Raw genomic sequence first — 17,243 nt, 5'->3', positions numbered from 1 at the left:
AAATACATTAATTATAAATATCATATGTGTATATATAAGGTATAAGTTCTTAAAGTACTGTATTACGATTGTCCAAAATGATATGTAGGTACCTAATTAGTAATAACTTATACAATATATAAGCTGAAAATTGTAATCTATGTAATTTATATTCAACATTTATGTAATACAACTGGTGATTAAGTTAAGATTATATACTATAAACTTATTCTTATCCATACTCATTAAAAATTAAGATAGTTTAATAATTGTTTAAACGCTTTAATTATAAAAATGTGGATTTATTGAAACTTAAAATGGTTTCTGTTAACTATAAAGTATTTACTGGGTCAAATTTCCAATCTATAAACAAGTTTTATGAAACTTTTAGAAAACTTTTAGAGTTCTAAAAAGTGTATTACTAAAAACATAACATCAAAATTATCTGTTTAAAATTTTAAATTAAACTTGTGTAATGTAATCATTGATAGTCATATACGATACATCAATAAATGATGAATAAAAAATATTTATTTTAAGTTGAAATTACTTGTTTAGCCATATTTATTAACACATAATTTTAATTTTGAACAAATATCGTTTCTACGATTAATTAAATACAATGTTCAAAATATTTTATACCTACTTATACAGCTGTCAAAAATTAATCGTTTGAAGAGATATTAATTATTGAACGGTGGGTGGATAAAATAATTTAGATAATGGAAAAGCTCATAAAAATAAACTGTGCGATAAGTAAATATATAAAAAAATACTAAATCAATATTAAATATTATTTAAAATATAAAGATTTTTTATCCAACCGATTGTATGAATTAAAGAACGAACTAATATTATGTAATTTATAACATTATAAACGATTTAGTGTTGAATTTTAATACAACATTATCATAAGTATTCTAAGGAAATAAAAAATTGTAATTATAGCCCAGTTTTATATTATTTATTAAAAATTAAAATTAAAAAATAAGCTATCATTCAATATGCTAACTATTTCTAGTTTGATACGTTATGGGAATATAATAAATTATTAAAAATACGACAGTACGAAATTGTAAACAATAGGAATGGAAAATGATTTAAAGGTCTTCATAATTTTTTTTGGATTAATTTGGCGTCATCTTGGTAGAATTTTAGAAACGCAAGAAAACAATATATAAGGTTTTTCAAAATAGTTCAAATTGTTTTCCAATACTCATCTTAAACGACAGAAGACTGCAAGATAGCATAATCCAAAGTAATTTTGTCGATCATAATGGTCAGACGCACGATTTATTAGATACCAAAATAATAAAATAATACAGATATTCAAACGAGTTTGTAAACGAAATGCATGCAGACAAGGAACGGTGGGATAAGTAGACGTAAAGTAAACGGTGATGAGTGGAAGAGTATCTTGTTGGTAGATCGTCATTGCAGGGGTATGTATTTAATGTGAGTGGTGGCGGCGTCGGTGGCGTTCTTAAAGCTTTGTCTCTCTCGTTCTATACATCGACGACCCGGCGCTATGATGCTCGAGGACGACGAAAGGAGGAGAGATACGATGGCAAACCGAGAGCAGCATACAATATACATAGGTACCTGCAGCCCGGCACGAAGCCTTTGTATTATGCGAAAAAAGCGACGATATACCTTAAAGCTCTTACTGCAGCGGTGGTACAAACAACAGAACCAGCAGCAATATCCAGGCCGCCGACCGAGCATGAACCGATGCCAACGCGGGCCACAAAACATCGCGGGCGGACGGAAAAGAGACACGAGCACACGCACATGCCAACATTGTAGAGAGCGAACAGGAGGCGGTGGCGGCGGCGGTAATGCGGGAAGAAAGAGACTCGGCCGATAAATATCTCTATCTGCACAATATAACCTCATTAGCGTCCCTCGTAATCGCCTGATGAGCACACGGCATTGTCTTTTGTTACGATTTGCCATTTCCTGATGAGTGTTAACCGCCGTACACCAAAGGCTTATCGAAAAAACCCATTTATGTGTCGGAGACTTCGAAAACACAAAAGACGATGACGTACACGAATCGTTCAACCGCGTACAATTCGACGCGTGTTCTTGATCTGCGCGTACACACGACAATATTACATCATTGCGCGTATATACCTACATATTGTTATTATTATACATATATTATATTCAACGACGATATACAGGTGATATATAGGTGTATAATAATTGTACATAGTATAATATATACATTAAAAATACGCATACTGTTACGCCCGACTTAAACGTATATACCTACAAGTGTGTATGTGTACTGTGTATAATGAGTGTATAGATATCGATGGTTTTAACCACCACAGCATTCCCCGCGCACAATCCATCCGCCGTAGTCTAAAGTTGTATTCACATTGTTATTTCCTTCCCTATCCGTCGGGCTGCAGCACATCATTCGAACGAGCTATTAAAAGCGGCAACCGATGTTGCCAGGCAATGCACTGATGTGGGGGGGGGGGTTGAATTTTACTAATGGTTTAGTGATCTGAGGCGATTCGCCATTATACGTAGGTATTATATATTATACACATAATATACGTAAGTATTATATTATGTGTTCGTATTTGCCAACCTACGACATTTTCTATATATTATATTTACCATGAATACCTACGCCGCCTGAATTACATAGGGCAACTAAAAAACAAATAAATTAGTTCCTGTTATGTTTTTACCCACGAGGAGTCTTATGTTCTGTCACGGAATGCATACACATTGTATATTTAATGGTATGATAGGTAGCTAAAAATTAATAAAATTGATTGTTGATTATTTTAAACGATTCAATTTATTAACATAATATGATATTATTTGTGTTTATTTTTTCACTGCAATTTAATATAGCCTGCTAGACGTTTCATACACGAAATTTACTAATCTAAATATAATTTACATAATACACCCAACCAATATAGTTAATAATTCGTTGTCTAATTTAACTAAATATGTTCTAATTTACAAAACTAAAACGCGTCTACATAGCTCATTATAATGTATAACAGTAACTTAATGAGTTTTACTCTGAAAATAGGATTTATAAATTTTGTTTTCAAAATAAATAATATATTGAACCAACAATTTTCACAATTTTTACTTCTGTTAACTTTTAGTATTACAATATAAGATTTATATACAAATTTATTAAATATAATTTAATATAATATAGTTAAATAAGAGATGGAGCGTATTTGAAAAATCTTAATTAATAAAATAATTTATTAAAGCCAAATATATTCAAATTTAATTGTTTTCAATTCATATCAATTTGATAATGATCAACAATATACTACTTGGACAATACACAAGCAGTAGGTATAATAGATCTTGTGCGGTGTAACATGTGTTTAATTTGGTTGTGAGTTACACCGTAGCCCGTAGGTTTTAGTGCGTACAACAGAGAATTTATAAAATGACAATTATAATAAATGCTTTGATTGATTGTACAATAGCATACTTAAAGCAGGACTAAATGGAGCATATCGTAGGGCAAATTCTAATAAAAATAATGGTTTGTATAAAACAAAAAGGAAAAAATACGTCGCAAAACGTAAGAAGACTTGTAGCTTGTCAGTATTTCCGTAATGTATTGCAGGCTATCGTGACGTGTTGTCCAACGATCCGCGAAACCAACACACTACCTACGCATCCCATCGCTGCATGTCGAACGCTAAGAACAAGAAACTTTAGTATCTCAACAACCAAAATCAATTTTTTATGTAAACAAAAAACAAAGTATTTGACAAAGAACAATAGGTACGTTTGTACAAAACTTTAACATCCGTTAGTACTATATAAATACTATATTATTACTGGAAAATAACAAATTATTTTACAGCCATGACTAGGAGTGGCCGTGGATATAATTTTTAATTAAAAAAATGTATATACTATTTACATAATACATAATATTACCATATATTAATTATATGTATCTATGTATAAATACAGTGAACATATGCAAGTATTTTAAATAATAATCAACTATTAATGGTTGCATTATTTTAATGAGAAATTTATTTATATACGATACAAGCATATCGCACAAACTATACGATAAATAATACATGTTTATTCGTGTATACAATAAATTTAAATTGTTATTTTATTAATTAAGGTATTAGTTGTAATTGATTGTAATATTTATTTTTTTTTTCATACAAACAAAATTTTCAAAAAACTATTAATTATTTTACTCCCAATTAGCTTTTATGGTTTGATATGTATATATTTATAATAAATATTAAATCAAATCGGAATTTAGTGTTCTTTTTCTTGGTAACAATTTTTTTAATAATCCGTCTTACTAATAAATTTAAAACGAAAATTATAGTGGTTACATAGTAAATTGCGATTGAATGCGATATCACAGACATATCGAAAATCTATCTATGTAATTTTTAAAAGTTTTTTTTAATTATTTTAATATTTTATTGGTTATTTTATAAACGAATTTCATGAACTATAGAATCATCATAAATATTAAAGTATGATAAATGTATTATTTATACCTACATGAAAAATATGGCTGTCATCTAATATACTTCTTAACAACAAGTATTTACCTATTACATAATATTATATATAAGTATATAATCTTTAATTTTAATGCCCAAACATGGTATGTTTTTATGAATATCGAAAGTCTAAACGTTGTATGGATTTTAAATATCGAACAAGTAAAAATACTCATGCTATACTGTTCAAAAATTACAACTGAATATAAATATATAATGCTATTAATTTATTGGATACATATAGTAATATATTATTCTATTTGAATTTTATAAACACTATAAAAACGTTCATCGTACGAAGGCACCTCTACGACTGTTAATAAAAATTTATTACAGTTTCCCATAATAATAGAGCGCATGAAAATAGATTTGTAAAACCAGATAAATCTTCATAAAGTAATCGCGTAATCAATAAGTCTATAAAAGCCATAAAAAAAATAATATTTTTGTAAGCTTTACGTGTAGTACTTAGGTATTTATGAATACCTAATCTTCAGAATTTTTAATGAATGCATATAGTTTAAACATAAGAATTAAGAATTAAGAATGAATTGAAATACGAGAGTGCTTAAAAACATACCTACTCAGTATAATATATTAGGTATATTACATAAGGACTTGCGGCGTATTTGATAGTAAATAGTGCCACTGGAGGGAGGGAGCAATCATCATGTATGTAATTTTTTTTATATAAACATATTAATTGCATTTATAATTTTTCGTAACTCACTTTATACAAATTCTAATTTATTTTATTTTTTTATTAATTTCATTATTATAATTTTACACTGACCAATATAATCACGTAATGAACTAAAAGACAGTCCTCAGTATTGTAACCATATCCCTTGATAGTTGATAATAGGTAGGTAAATTTTACTTTTAAATAATTAGGTACATTATTTAATTTATTTTTATCGTTTTATGATTTTAAGACATTTTATTTTATTTTTTAGAACATAAAAATTCAGCTTTAATCATATATTACATATTTTTATTACATAATTTGTTAACTATAAAATTAATTTTTATTATTAGAAATAGGCATTTAGATGGATAGATGAGAAAGAAAAAAAATTATCACCGTGGCGCGGAAATCCTGAAAATACCTGTCTCTGGGGCGTACAATATTATGCGATATATGGAATATAAAATATGACAGGGCGATATAATATAGTAAAACAGTCGTAAAAATTATACCTGGACGATTATTTCGATTGAGGTCGTAAAATAAGGTGCGTGTCCATGCAATAATAAACCCATGTAAATAGTATTACATTAACCGTTATATTACGTTATCCGTCACGTTTTTGCAATCCAATCTACGGGCAGTCAAAATTAAAATAAAAACCATAAAATCGCATTTTATATACATTTTAATATTATGTATAGTATCTACCATTTACATAATAATGTTGTTATATTATCACGAAATACCTTTTGTTAAACAGAGTTTAAAATGTTTAAATAAACATATTTTATTATATTAAGTGCACATACTTTGTAGTCAATAGGTACTCTGTTGTATTGTACGAGAGTAAGCCAACACAATTGAAAATCTAAAAAAACTCTCTAAGAATGAAATTTAATTCTGGATTCTTTATCAATTTAACAATATTTCAATTTGTTTAATTAATTACAAAAAATAACCACGTTAAACCGTAGGTATCTAAAAAGTAATGAGCCATTGCTAATGGCTACGACTAACCGATCCTTTATGTTTTCCGTTTCATCCTTTAAAAAAAATATTATCAATAAAATATTAGTTTATGTTCAAAATGTATATTGTTTTTCCTGCGATTAAGAAAGACAATATGCTTAACTTAGCTTAATGTATATACATCATAAAGTTTGAAAACATAAATTCAACAATAAAGTAGATAAAAGCAAGTACCTATGTACAGTATTCAAAATACTGTTAAAAAACAAAATATAATTAGTTTAGAAGTTGCAATGATGTATTTTGTCTTAATACACTATTAGCTATTGTAGAAGTAACTCGATCGTCATAATAAAGGATGCATTTCTTTCAGTGGGAAATTCAAAATGAATCTCATAGCTTGCAGGTACATACCTACTTATTGTACGTATAAGGAAAGGAGAGACTTAAAATGTTAGTAAAATATAAACATTTTAGCATTTTCTAGACAAATACAATTTTCAAAATATTTTAATTCTTTTAGAGCTGTTAACCGATTTAATAATTTTAATACATTTTTTGTTTTATAAATATTGATAAGATGTTTCTTAGCAAATAAGCTTGAAAATATTATAATAAAGCATTTCTCATATTATGTAGTAATTGTAGTAATTAATAACATCAAAAATATAATACATTCTATAAAATTTAAAAATTATGTAGGTACAATTTTCATTTTAAAGTTTTTTTTTACTATACTTAAAAAATTAGTAATGGTACATTCTATAATAATTGAAATTCAGATGTTCATAACATTTTTGTTTAAAAGTATAATAATTTATCAGTTTATCTTAAAACTATTTTTCTTATTTTGTTAATTATTTATTACTGTACACAAAAATATTAATCATAGAAACTTGGAACATACTTATCATTATTACAAAAATTAACATTTTTAATAAAATATTAAAAATATAAAAACCACTAAAAATGTTGAAGAGTTTTTTTTTAAGTTAAGCCAAAATTGTCTGTTCAGTTTTTTTTTTTTACAATTTTACATAATTATATAAGTATAGGCAGTGGTCACCCTATATTAAACCAGGGTTAAAATAATATTACAATATTATATAATAATTTTAACCAAACATATTTTATACTAGCATAATAAAGAAAAAAATAAGTTTTAAGCAAATACATATTTAATACAACTCATTTACATCGCTTTTAAGTTATAATAAAATTAATTATTTTAATTTAATGGGTACTTTTATACAATATAAATAGTTCATTATTTGAGGTAAAAATTGGAAAACTTAAAAAATTTAAAACTTAATAATATGTAATACAAAATTGTTCCATTATTGAGCAAGTAAATAATAATTTTCATTACTTAGTTATACTTAAAGATATTTGTAACCTTTTACTATTTCACTAATAAATTCAATAATTATTAAACTTATTAGAACCATAATAAAAAGTAAAATATTATAAATATGATCAATACAATTTAAATATGACTTTTAAACATTAATTTATGTTTTAATAAATTTGTAAATGAAAAACAGCACTATTAATGAAATAATGCATTAATAAATGGCAAAATTAATCCAACAAATGTACAACATTAAATAATGTTCAAAAAATTATAAATGAAACTATGATTATAATATTATTTGCAATACTGTACCATGAATCGTCTTATTTAACATCTATATTGTTGTAATAAGCTATAAAAGTTTATTATATATAGTAGGTAGTTAGAATTCAAAATGAATACTTATAAATACAAAATTTCACATAATAACAAAAAACTAAAAATACAGAAAATCACTGTAGCAATTTGCACTTTTTTGCAAATATACAATAAGAAATCATATGAACATTTTATCTGAAGTACAACTATAAATTTGATCATTGGTCAAATGTTGAGTCTTTGAGATAAATAAATCAACTTCTTTATTGTATACCTCTTGGAATGTTTGTCCATTGGGTACAGTGAATAATGATTTACATTTATTTAATACCATTTGGGCTTTGCATCGAATTTGATTTGCTTTATTAACATGTTCAATAGTTTCCTGATTGCTTAAGCACCAATTATTAACATCACCTACATATCTTGTCACTTTTGTTATTTTATCAACAATACATCTATGTTTTTTTAACATAAGAGCATTAAATTGTAATTCACTGATCTGTTCCAATGACTTTAATGCTATTTCATAATTTAACTTGGTATAGTTAATTGACAAAGCAGAGCATAGTTTATTTACATAATCAAGCAAATTTATTTCTGTTAGTAGCAAACTAATTTGACCGGCTTTGTTTGATTCCATTTTTGTCCATTCAACTTCTACATTTGAAAAAGAACCCATGGCATTTTGATTTAAGTCAATTGGTGGAATTTTCTCATGCCTGTTGTTGTTCACTTGGCAAATTGTTTGCGATGCATTGTCCAGCAAACACGGTATTGACATTGCATTACTTTTCAAACTGTTCCTTGCTTTTGTGTTTGAACCTGAAATAAAAAATTACATAATATAGCATATATTTATCATAAAAAAGTGCATATAACACTTTTTTAACGATAAAAAAAAAAGTAGGCAAGGTCTGTCAAGGTGTTTGTAATATCACTAACTTCAATGATTATTCATCAGTATAAGATAATCTTGTAATACTTTTGTAAATAGCAAATCAATATTATTATAAATCAAAATATTTAAAAATAATTAATTAATTCAAGTGTTTATAAAACTTTTCAAATAATTATGAACATTTATTTTATAACTTTCAGCTTAGTATATTAAATAATATAGAAAATACAAGAAATATGTAATTAAGCAACACATTTTATTTGTACTAAAATAGCATTTCTAAAGTTTGAAAGCACCAATTGCACTAAAATAAATAATATAAAGTTGTTATGTAGTGATAAAAAAATAAATAAAACTGTATAATTTATATTTCTATTAATAATAGAAACATTTTGAAAGGAAAAGAAAATCCCATATATTTTTACAGAAACACTGTCTAAGAAATCGTAGGAAAATTAATTCCTACATAGATTATTTAATTAAACAATGCATGTGAGTTAACATAAAATAATCAATACACATATCTATAGAAAAAAATTACTAATATTTTACCTCTAGTTTTGATATTCTGTTTAAAGAAATCATTAGTTTCATCATTGCTAGAATTATGAGTTTTTAAAGTTTTTAAATCTTTTTCCTTCAAATGTTTTGGCGCTTTGGTAACAATTTTATGATTAGATAACCGGTTTGACTTAATTTTACGACCAAAGCGTGATACACGACCTGAATCTGAAAACGTTTTGTTACTTGATACAACACTATCATTCATTTCTAAGGATTCTGTAGTTTTACAAACATTTAACGAAACATCACTTGATTCGAGCACAGATTTAGTTGTATTAAAAATTTTGGAATTTCGTTGATGAGCAGCTAAGTTTTTATCTGCAGCTTCAGAATTCTGTAAATTAAAATATATTAAAATGTATTATTTTTTATTTAAATACATTAATATATAATATATATTAGTATGATATGAGATATAAATGAAATAATGAATTAGTGTTTTGGCCTGTATTTTTTTTTCAAAAAATATTTAAACATAATAATATATCAAATTTTATTTTCTCAAAAGTAAAATATCTTGGTGTCATACTTGACAAAAGATTGATCTCACATCAAATCAAAAAGAAAAATTCTTAATAGTCGACTTTACTTTGATCAATTCTTAAAACATAACTAACTTTCCGCACAAAAATTACCATCTACAAATTCCTATTAAGGCCTATTTGAGCTTATCCCAAACTTGGGGATGTACAAAACCATCCCAAATAAATACCTTTCAAGCCTTTCAATTCATCACTCTCTATATTATTATCTCTTCTGTGCCATGGTATATATCAAATTCAAAACTTCAAAACGACTTTAAAATAAAAACAGTAAATTAAATAGCACAAAACATTATAAAAAATTTCACTTTAAATTACAGTTTCATTTTAATCTTTTAATAGCTAAACTTGCATCCAATTCGCTTCCTAGTAACCCCCTTGTCGTCTTAAGAGAAAATGGTGTCGTGATTTACTAAATGACTGACGGTTAACAAACCATTATAACTTAATTTAATTTTAAAAAAAATTTAAAAAATTATAAACATTGGGTTATATCACCAGATGGCCTCCCACCTCTTGTGTTTCAAGTTGTATATTTATTAATGTTTAAATTTGCTTAATATGCCTTGTTGCATAGATTGTTAATATTCTTTTAATAAAAAAAAAAATTTCATTACCTATTTAAAAATTACTTAGAAAATCAATGAATTTGCCAATAAATTAAATTATTTTAATACTTAGTATGTTATAATCAGGGCTCGGAAGTTGAAGCACTAAAAATACTACTTTTTAGCTCTAAAATATGTACTTACAGACTCCAAAATATGCGCTATAAATAGTTCAAAAATCAAATAAAATATGCATTTAACTTAAAAAAATTAAATATAGTTATATAATTTACAGTTAAAAAGTAAAATTTTACTAAAAAAAAAAAAAAAATTGAAATAAATAAAAAAACATGAAATATTATTTGATGAGACCTATTTATTTTAAAAATTCAAATTTTTAAAAATATAATTAAGTAAATCATTACTTTCAACAAAATGTGCAAATATACTCAAAATAGCAATAAAAACTGTAAATATGCAAAAAATAGCAGAATACAATTTCATGTTTCATGTATGACATCAGAGAAATGTGAAACATATTTGTATCTTACTTTGGATGTTCTAGGACAAACCAAGAAAAATATGCATTATACAACTTTTGAGCCCTGACTTTAGAGTTTGAATTTATATGTTTTTACATATTATTACTGAGTATATGAAGTCTTACAAGAGTAAATATTGTGAATGATTCATTGAACACAAAGTTCAAAAAAAAAGTTTTATTAGCATATTTGAAAATATTTCATCAGTTATAGAATATTTATCATATTTAGCATAATTTGGAATATTTGGTCTAATTTGAAAAAAAAAATAACACTGATTTCTTAAAATTTTAATAAAAAGGACCTGGAAAAATTGTTTGGAAAATTTATGGAAAATGAATAATTACTATAATATTTTTTTGTATTATTTTGATAAAAAGAAAAACAAGCAATAATAATACTTTTATAAAGAAGAACTTTCAGACGTTCTTTTATCACCTGAACTATTCGTTACTAAATGGGACACTTGGCTTGAAGCTATGATTTTTAATACTGACCTTAGGGATAAAAAGTATTATTGAAAATTTGGATTATGATTCATCAGAAAAATGTAAACAAATATTTATGTTAGATTCGATAAAAATGAAAAAAAAATTAACATAAAAACTCATTTCACTGACTTATGAAGGAATATTGTTATTTTTTATGTTTTGATATAATGAGTTTTAATTAAGGCGCATAGAGCCAAAACAGCCTATCACACAAAAAATCAAGAACTGTTTTACATGATAAAACGTTTCAGATTGATTTAATATTTGAAATCCACTATGGCCTATCCCACAAAAAAAATAAATAATATTTGCTAAATGATAGCACATAATTGTTTTTGGCACTGTATTTATGAAATATAATTTCAAAACCATAGAGATCCCAAGGTTTATAGATAATAGAGGTTGTCTCATACCGAATTTCTGTTAAAAAAAAGGAGTAGCGGAAATTATACTATGACGTCAGCCGTCGTACACAATTATTTGTTTATCATAGCGATAGCACTAATGTTAAATGTTAATTGTTAATACTTAATTTATAGTTAATACGTTGATGGTTGATTTACATTTTAAACTGTGTTTATTATTTAATAATAGTAAATTTCTCTAAATTAGTTTGTTTTAATAGCGACTCCAAAATCAAAAGGCAGTTTATGTTGTGCTGTTGCTTCATGCAAAAATTATTCAGGCAAAGTTAAAAATACTGATAGAACCAATTTGTCTTTTCACAGGTAAATTATAAATTTTTTTTTTTAATCTATCTATTAGTTTTTATATATTATAATAGAAGTTTATTTTAATTTAAAAGGTTTCCAAAGAATGATTTTCTTCTTAAAGAGTGGTCGAATAAATGTAGGAAAAATGATTCATGGAATCCTAGTAAATTATTGATATGTTCTGATCACTTTAAACAAAATGATTATGTAAGAGATTTAAAATTTGAACTGTTGGGGTATGCTCTAAGAATCAAAATTTTAAAAACTAATGCTATACCTACACTTAATTTACCTAATGGTCATGACAAGTGTGTTTCAGAGTCTGGTATTTAGCATCAAAAACGAATAAAGACTAAATTATTTAGACAAGTGAATATTGTTAAATATAATTGTTTGCTTTTATTTTAAGTATAACATCTGTACCTGTAAGAAGGTACTATAAGAGTATGAGCTACAAACATTACAATGAAACTATATAATTAAAGTATCCTATAGTACTATGTCATGTTTATATTTCGTAACTTTTTTTTTTTTATTAAGTTAAGTCTGCGGCAGCTGTGGCCATTAGACTGACATAAATTTTCGTTACTTTTATTCTTTGCCTCAAGTCATCATCACATTACAAACTTGTATCTTTAATCATTTTTTTTTTACTTATACAATGATATTTTATTAAATCATTTTTATTTTAGACACATGATGAGATTATCACTTTGGTTCTAAATGATAATGAACATTCAGAAAGTGACCTAGAGCCACCAACTCATTCATTGGGCTTGTCAACAACTCAATATTATGAACACTTATACAATAAACTACTTCTAGAACACAAAAAACTATTGACCATTAAGAAATCTGAAGTTGACTACAAAAAAATTAACAAAAATCTACAGTTTCAAGTCAGTAATTTAGAGAAAAAATTAAAGTGGCAAATTTACTTTTAAAAAATACAAGACTAATACAATTATTATCAAAAAATAAAACCCGAGATATTAATATACAAACCAGAAAATATTTGTCATCAATATTCTCCAAAAATCAGTTGGACTTGATAATGAAAAAAAAACAACGGGTCACTGGTCAAGAAATGAAATTTCAAAGGCATTTTTTCTTAGATATTTTAGTAAACGAGTCTATGTTTATGTCAAGGATAAACTGAAATATCCACTGCCTGATAAATAATATTAACTAATTTATGTAATAACTTTAATTTATAACTTTTTCACAAATATCTTAAAATAATTTATTATCTACTTTATTCTAAATTCTGAATAGTTATAATTAAAAGAATTAAATGATTTCTTACACATTTTATTATTATAGGATTGTCTTCAACGATGGGCCAAAAGTATTAATATGAGAAATGGTGTTCTTGAAGATGTTCTTAATATAATGAAATCGAATGGAGATGGCTTGCAGGGCTATCAAAAATTAACGGTTTTAATGTCTAATGAAGTTAAAATTTCAACTACTATGGAATATGATGTTCTTTGAGATGAAGTTGTGGGCTCTCATTCTCAAATGCAAGTGGTTATGGCAAAAGGTATGACGTCACCATAGAAACAACCTATTTACAAAGACTTTGATAAAAAAAATGACTAAAGAGATTCTTTTAATATTATTTAAAAACCTTAATCAAATTGGTTTTAAAACAATTTGTTGTGTAAGTGACTGTGGTGGATGTAATGTTGGTTTGTGGAGATCCTTCGACATTTCTAATGAAAATCCTGTATTTTCTATTCCAAATGGAAGAGAAATAATATATGTACCTGATGCATCACATACTTTAAAACTTAATTAATATTTATACAACAATGCTATGAAATAGGTAGTCCCTGTATTAATTGTTACAAATTAAATATCATAAAAATATGCAAGAAAATTTGTTTTTTTTTTTATATAAAATTTACATATTAAACAACTTATAATAATTAATTACTTAAATAAACTATGAATATAAAAAAATTTTATTTTAATATGCAATGTATTTTGAATTTTGTAATAACATGCAGAAATATACAAATAAAATTTCATCATTAGATTCAAAATATTATAAGTCATGAAGATAATTAAAAAAATGAAAAATAAAATAATAGGTGATTACATATAAATCTCCATTCTGGTTATTATTCAATGCCAACAAAATTATTTTTAATATTTCTACTTGACAAAATATTATTTTACACAATTTTTTTTTTAAATTTTTGCTTTAAAATGGAATACTTTTGTAAAAAAAAAAATGCAAAAAAATGCAATAACCATTAAATATGCAGAAATATGCTAAGAAAAATTCACCATTAGATTCAAATCGTTATGATTCTTGAAGATACCTAACTGACAAAAATCCAAAACAGTAAAAGGGAAAAAAATATGTAATTACATAGAAATCCATGCTCTAATTAATAACACATATTATTATGTACTTAAAACTCCATTAAAAATAAACCAAAATACTTATTAAAAATATGATTTACAACACTGTCATTTTCCTAACCTGTGTCAAAAATAAAAAAAATAAAAGGTTACCAACCTGCTTTTCGTTCATTTTTCTTTCTAAAAAAATGTCGTTCAATGGTTCTAACAACACTATAGGTTGATCTTCTGTGGGCATTATAATTCTTGAAGTTTTGAACTTCTTTGGAACTTCTTCATGTTTAACATCAGAAAGTTTTCTTTTTAAATCTATAGAATTAGATACTCTCTTTCTTGATTTAATAACTTTTTTACCTTTGAGTAAACTAGTCTCATTAATTAATTTTGTTTCATTTTTCAAATTTAACTCAATTTTATTTACATTTTTAGATTTATTTTCTAAAGATAATTCTCGATCTAAGCTTTTTGTTGAAATTGTTGGCATGAATTCTTTAACATCAACTCCAACATTTTTTTTAGATTGAAAATCAGATTTTGCATCATTTTCTATCTGCACAAGAGCTTCAACAAATTTTTTAAATTTCCTTAGTTTTCCTCGAGGCTTACCTAGTTTATTCTTGTTTTCTTCATATAGACTAAGTACTTCTGATTTACATTCACTGTAGTCACCAGTTCCATAAAAATATACATCATAAATTGGTTGTGAGTCATTGTTAGTTTTAATACCAGATATTAAAGCAGGCCAAGCAGGATATCCACGTCGTTTTACAAAGACTTTGTCTTTGATAGAAAATATTTGTTCTGAAGACATTGAATAAACCTAGTTAAAATAAATACAAATTTATAAATTAACCTATTATTATTTAAACATGTATGAGTTAAAAAAAAACCACAAATAAATATTTTTTATCGAGAAATATTGCTTTGATAGGTAAATTATTTGCATTATAATTTAATTCAGATAGATAAATATTGTTTACATAATAATTAGAATGAATATTTAAATAATATAGAAGATAATGTGGTACCTAAATAAAATAAAATAAATAATATGTAGATATACATGTTTAATTTTAATTTAAATTTCTATCAATTGAGTATAAGTGTAGTATTGTACAATTTTAAACAATTTAATACCATAAGTAGATATAATATGCAATCTATATTTTATAGGTGCATATTCAAGGTTTTTTAGGTAGATGTATTTTAGGTACCTACCTATTTTAAAATCACTACAAATTATTAAAAAACTCAATTTAATAAGATATCTAAAAATTAAATGAAACAATATTACTTAGTTGATTTAGTCTAAGTATTTAATATTTATAACTAGAGCTCGGATGATTATGACTTAGTATATTTTTTATTGCGCAGCCAAAATTACACCGAAGTGTGATATAAATTGGATTCATGAAGTGTATAATACAAATTTAATAAAAAACTTTTTCTGCGTATTTTTACATAATTGACATTTTTGAATATATAAATGCATATATTGATCATTTCTAGATTTAGTAGCATATTTATAATACTTTTAATATAATATAAACGTAACACTTTATACAAACGGCTATAATTTGTTGGAAAATAAAAACTCGTATACTTACATTACTATGTATATACGAATGTCGGAATCACCTGTCAATAATCATTCATTATCTTAAGTTAAGGGTAAGTATAACAGTATAGATTGTCTGTTTGGAAAATTATTTAATATAAGTAACATGTATTTTAGTTTATTATATTTATATTTTATAGTATTTTATTTCCATTACGTATTTTAGGTACAATTAAGTTATTTTAAAGTAATTTACAAAACAAAAATTATTCTGAATTACTATTATTCCATTTTTTGTAACTTTTTAAAATAGATATAATATTTAGTACATAATTAATATAGTGCTTATAATTTATTTTGAATTAACATTAACACCTTTCTTGCATATATTTGTTAAAAATAAGTATATTTAATACACTTAAAGGCATTTGTATATTTTGAAATTTTGAAATGCATACTCCAATGAAAATTTAGTCATTAACATCCAAGCTCTATTTATAACAGATGACTTGGTTATTTTACCTAAATAAGTATTAGAACGTATTTGGTACAAATAATATATACCTATAGTGCCTATCCGGTAAAATATAAGTAATATTATCAAAAACTTATAATATAGACATATATAATATTTATGATCTACCCGTAAAGCGAAGGCATAAATACAAGCAAATTACCAATCTTAACCACGTTAATACATTACATAAATATAAACCTACTTACTTAGTATTTTGATGCACGCAATTGTTCGCGAAAAACTTTAAATATCAACGTTTTAAAGTTGGTCGAGAAGCGATAATGGTTTAAAAAAACGATATCGATATGCGGTTACTTTGGCAAAAAAATTGGGAGAACTGTTTACGAGTATCTTTAATGGAGCTACGAGACAAGTAAATACTGTCCGATCGATTACGAAAACAAGTTGACAAAAATAAGTAAGAAGGAGGTCGGAGACTAAAAAGTAAAAACAAAAACAACTTGTACAATGTATATAATTTGTACAAAATTATATAATTATTTGTTACGATAAGAATAGCAAGTAAAGAACGACATCAATACACAAATAATAATAATGCTATTAACACCGTTGAGTGTTGACTGGATCTGAACTTTGACCCGAATCTGATCGACAAGTTCCCAACTAGCACAAACA

The 17,243-nt window shown here is 25.4% G+C and overlaps 1 protein-coding gene across 1 annotated transcript; it reads right to left on the bottom strand.

The window, feature by feature from the left end:
- Window positions 1–7,859: 7,859 nt before the first annotated feature.
- On the bottom strand, window positions 7,860–17,216 carry LOC112603876 (hepatoma-derived growth factor-related protein 2-like). Its single transcript, XM_025352673.1, has 4 exons — window positions 16,814–17,216; window positions 14,690–15,352; window positions 9,312–9,657; window positions 7,860–8,683 (listed from the first exon to the last, which is right to left on the bottom strand). The coding sequence occupies exons 2-4, from the start codon at window positions 15,341–15,343 to the stop codon at window positions 8,037–8,039; spliced, it is 1,647 nt and encodes a 548-aa protein (XP_025208458.1). The 5' UTR covers window positions 15,344–15,352; window positions 16,814–17,216; the 3' UTR covers window positions 7,860–8,036.
- Between the last annotated feature and the right edge of the window lie 27 nt (window positions 17,217–17,243).

This window comes from Melanaphis sacchari, unplaced genomic scaffold (genome assembly GCF_002803265.2).
Source record: "Melanaphis sacchari strain LSU unplaced genomic scaffold, SCAv2.0 Contig112_pilon_pilon, whole genome shotgun sequence".
Taxonomy (NCBI): Eukaryota; Metazoa; Arthropoda; class Insecta; order Hemiptera; family Aphididae; genus Melanaphis; species Melanaphis sacchari.
This window is presented reverse-complemented; position numbering and strand designations above follow the sequence as displayed.

Bases quoted from the DNA above. Each gene is read 5' to 3' on its own strand.
- LOC112603876 (XM_025352673.1), bottom strand. From the start codon at position 15,343: ATGTCTTCAGAACAAATATTTTCTATCAAAGACAAAGTCTTTGTAAAA. The intron at 9,658-14,689 runs GTTGGTAACCTT...TTTAATTTACAG, and splicing joins GAAAAATGAACGAAAAGCAG to AATTCTGAAGCTGCAGATAA. The intron at 8,684-9,311 runs GTAAAATATTAG...TTTTTATTTCAG, and splicing joins ACAGAATATCAAAACTAGAG to GTTCAAACACAAAAGCAAGG.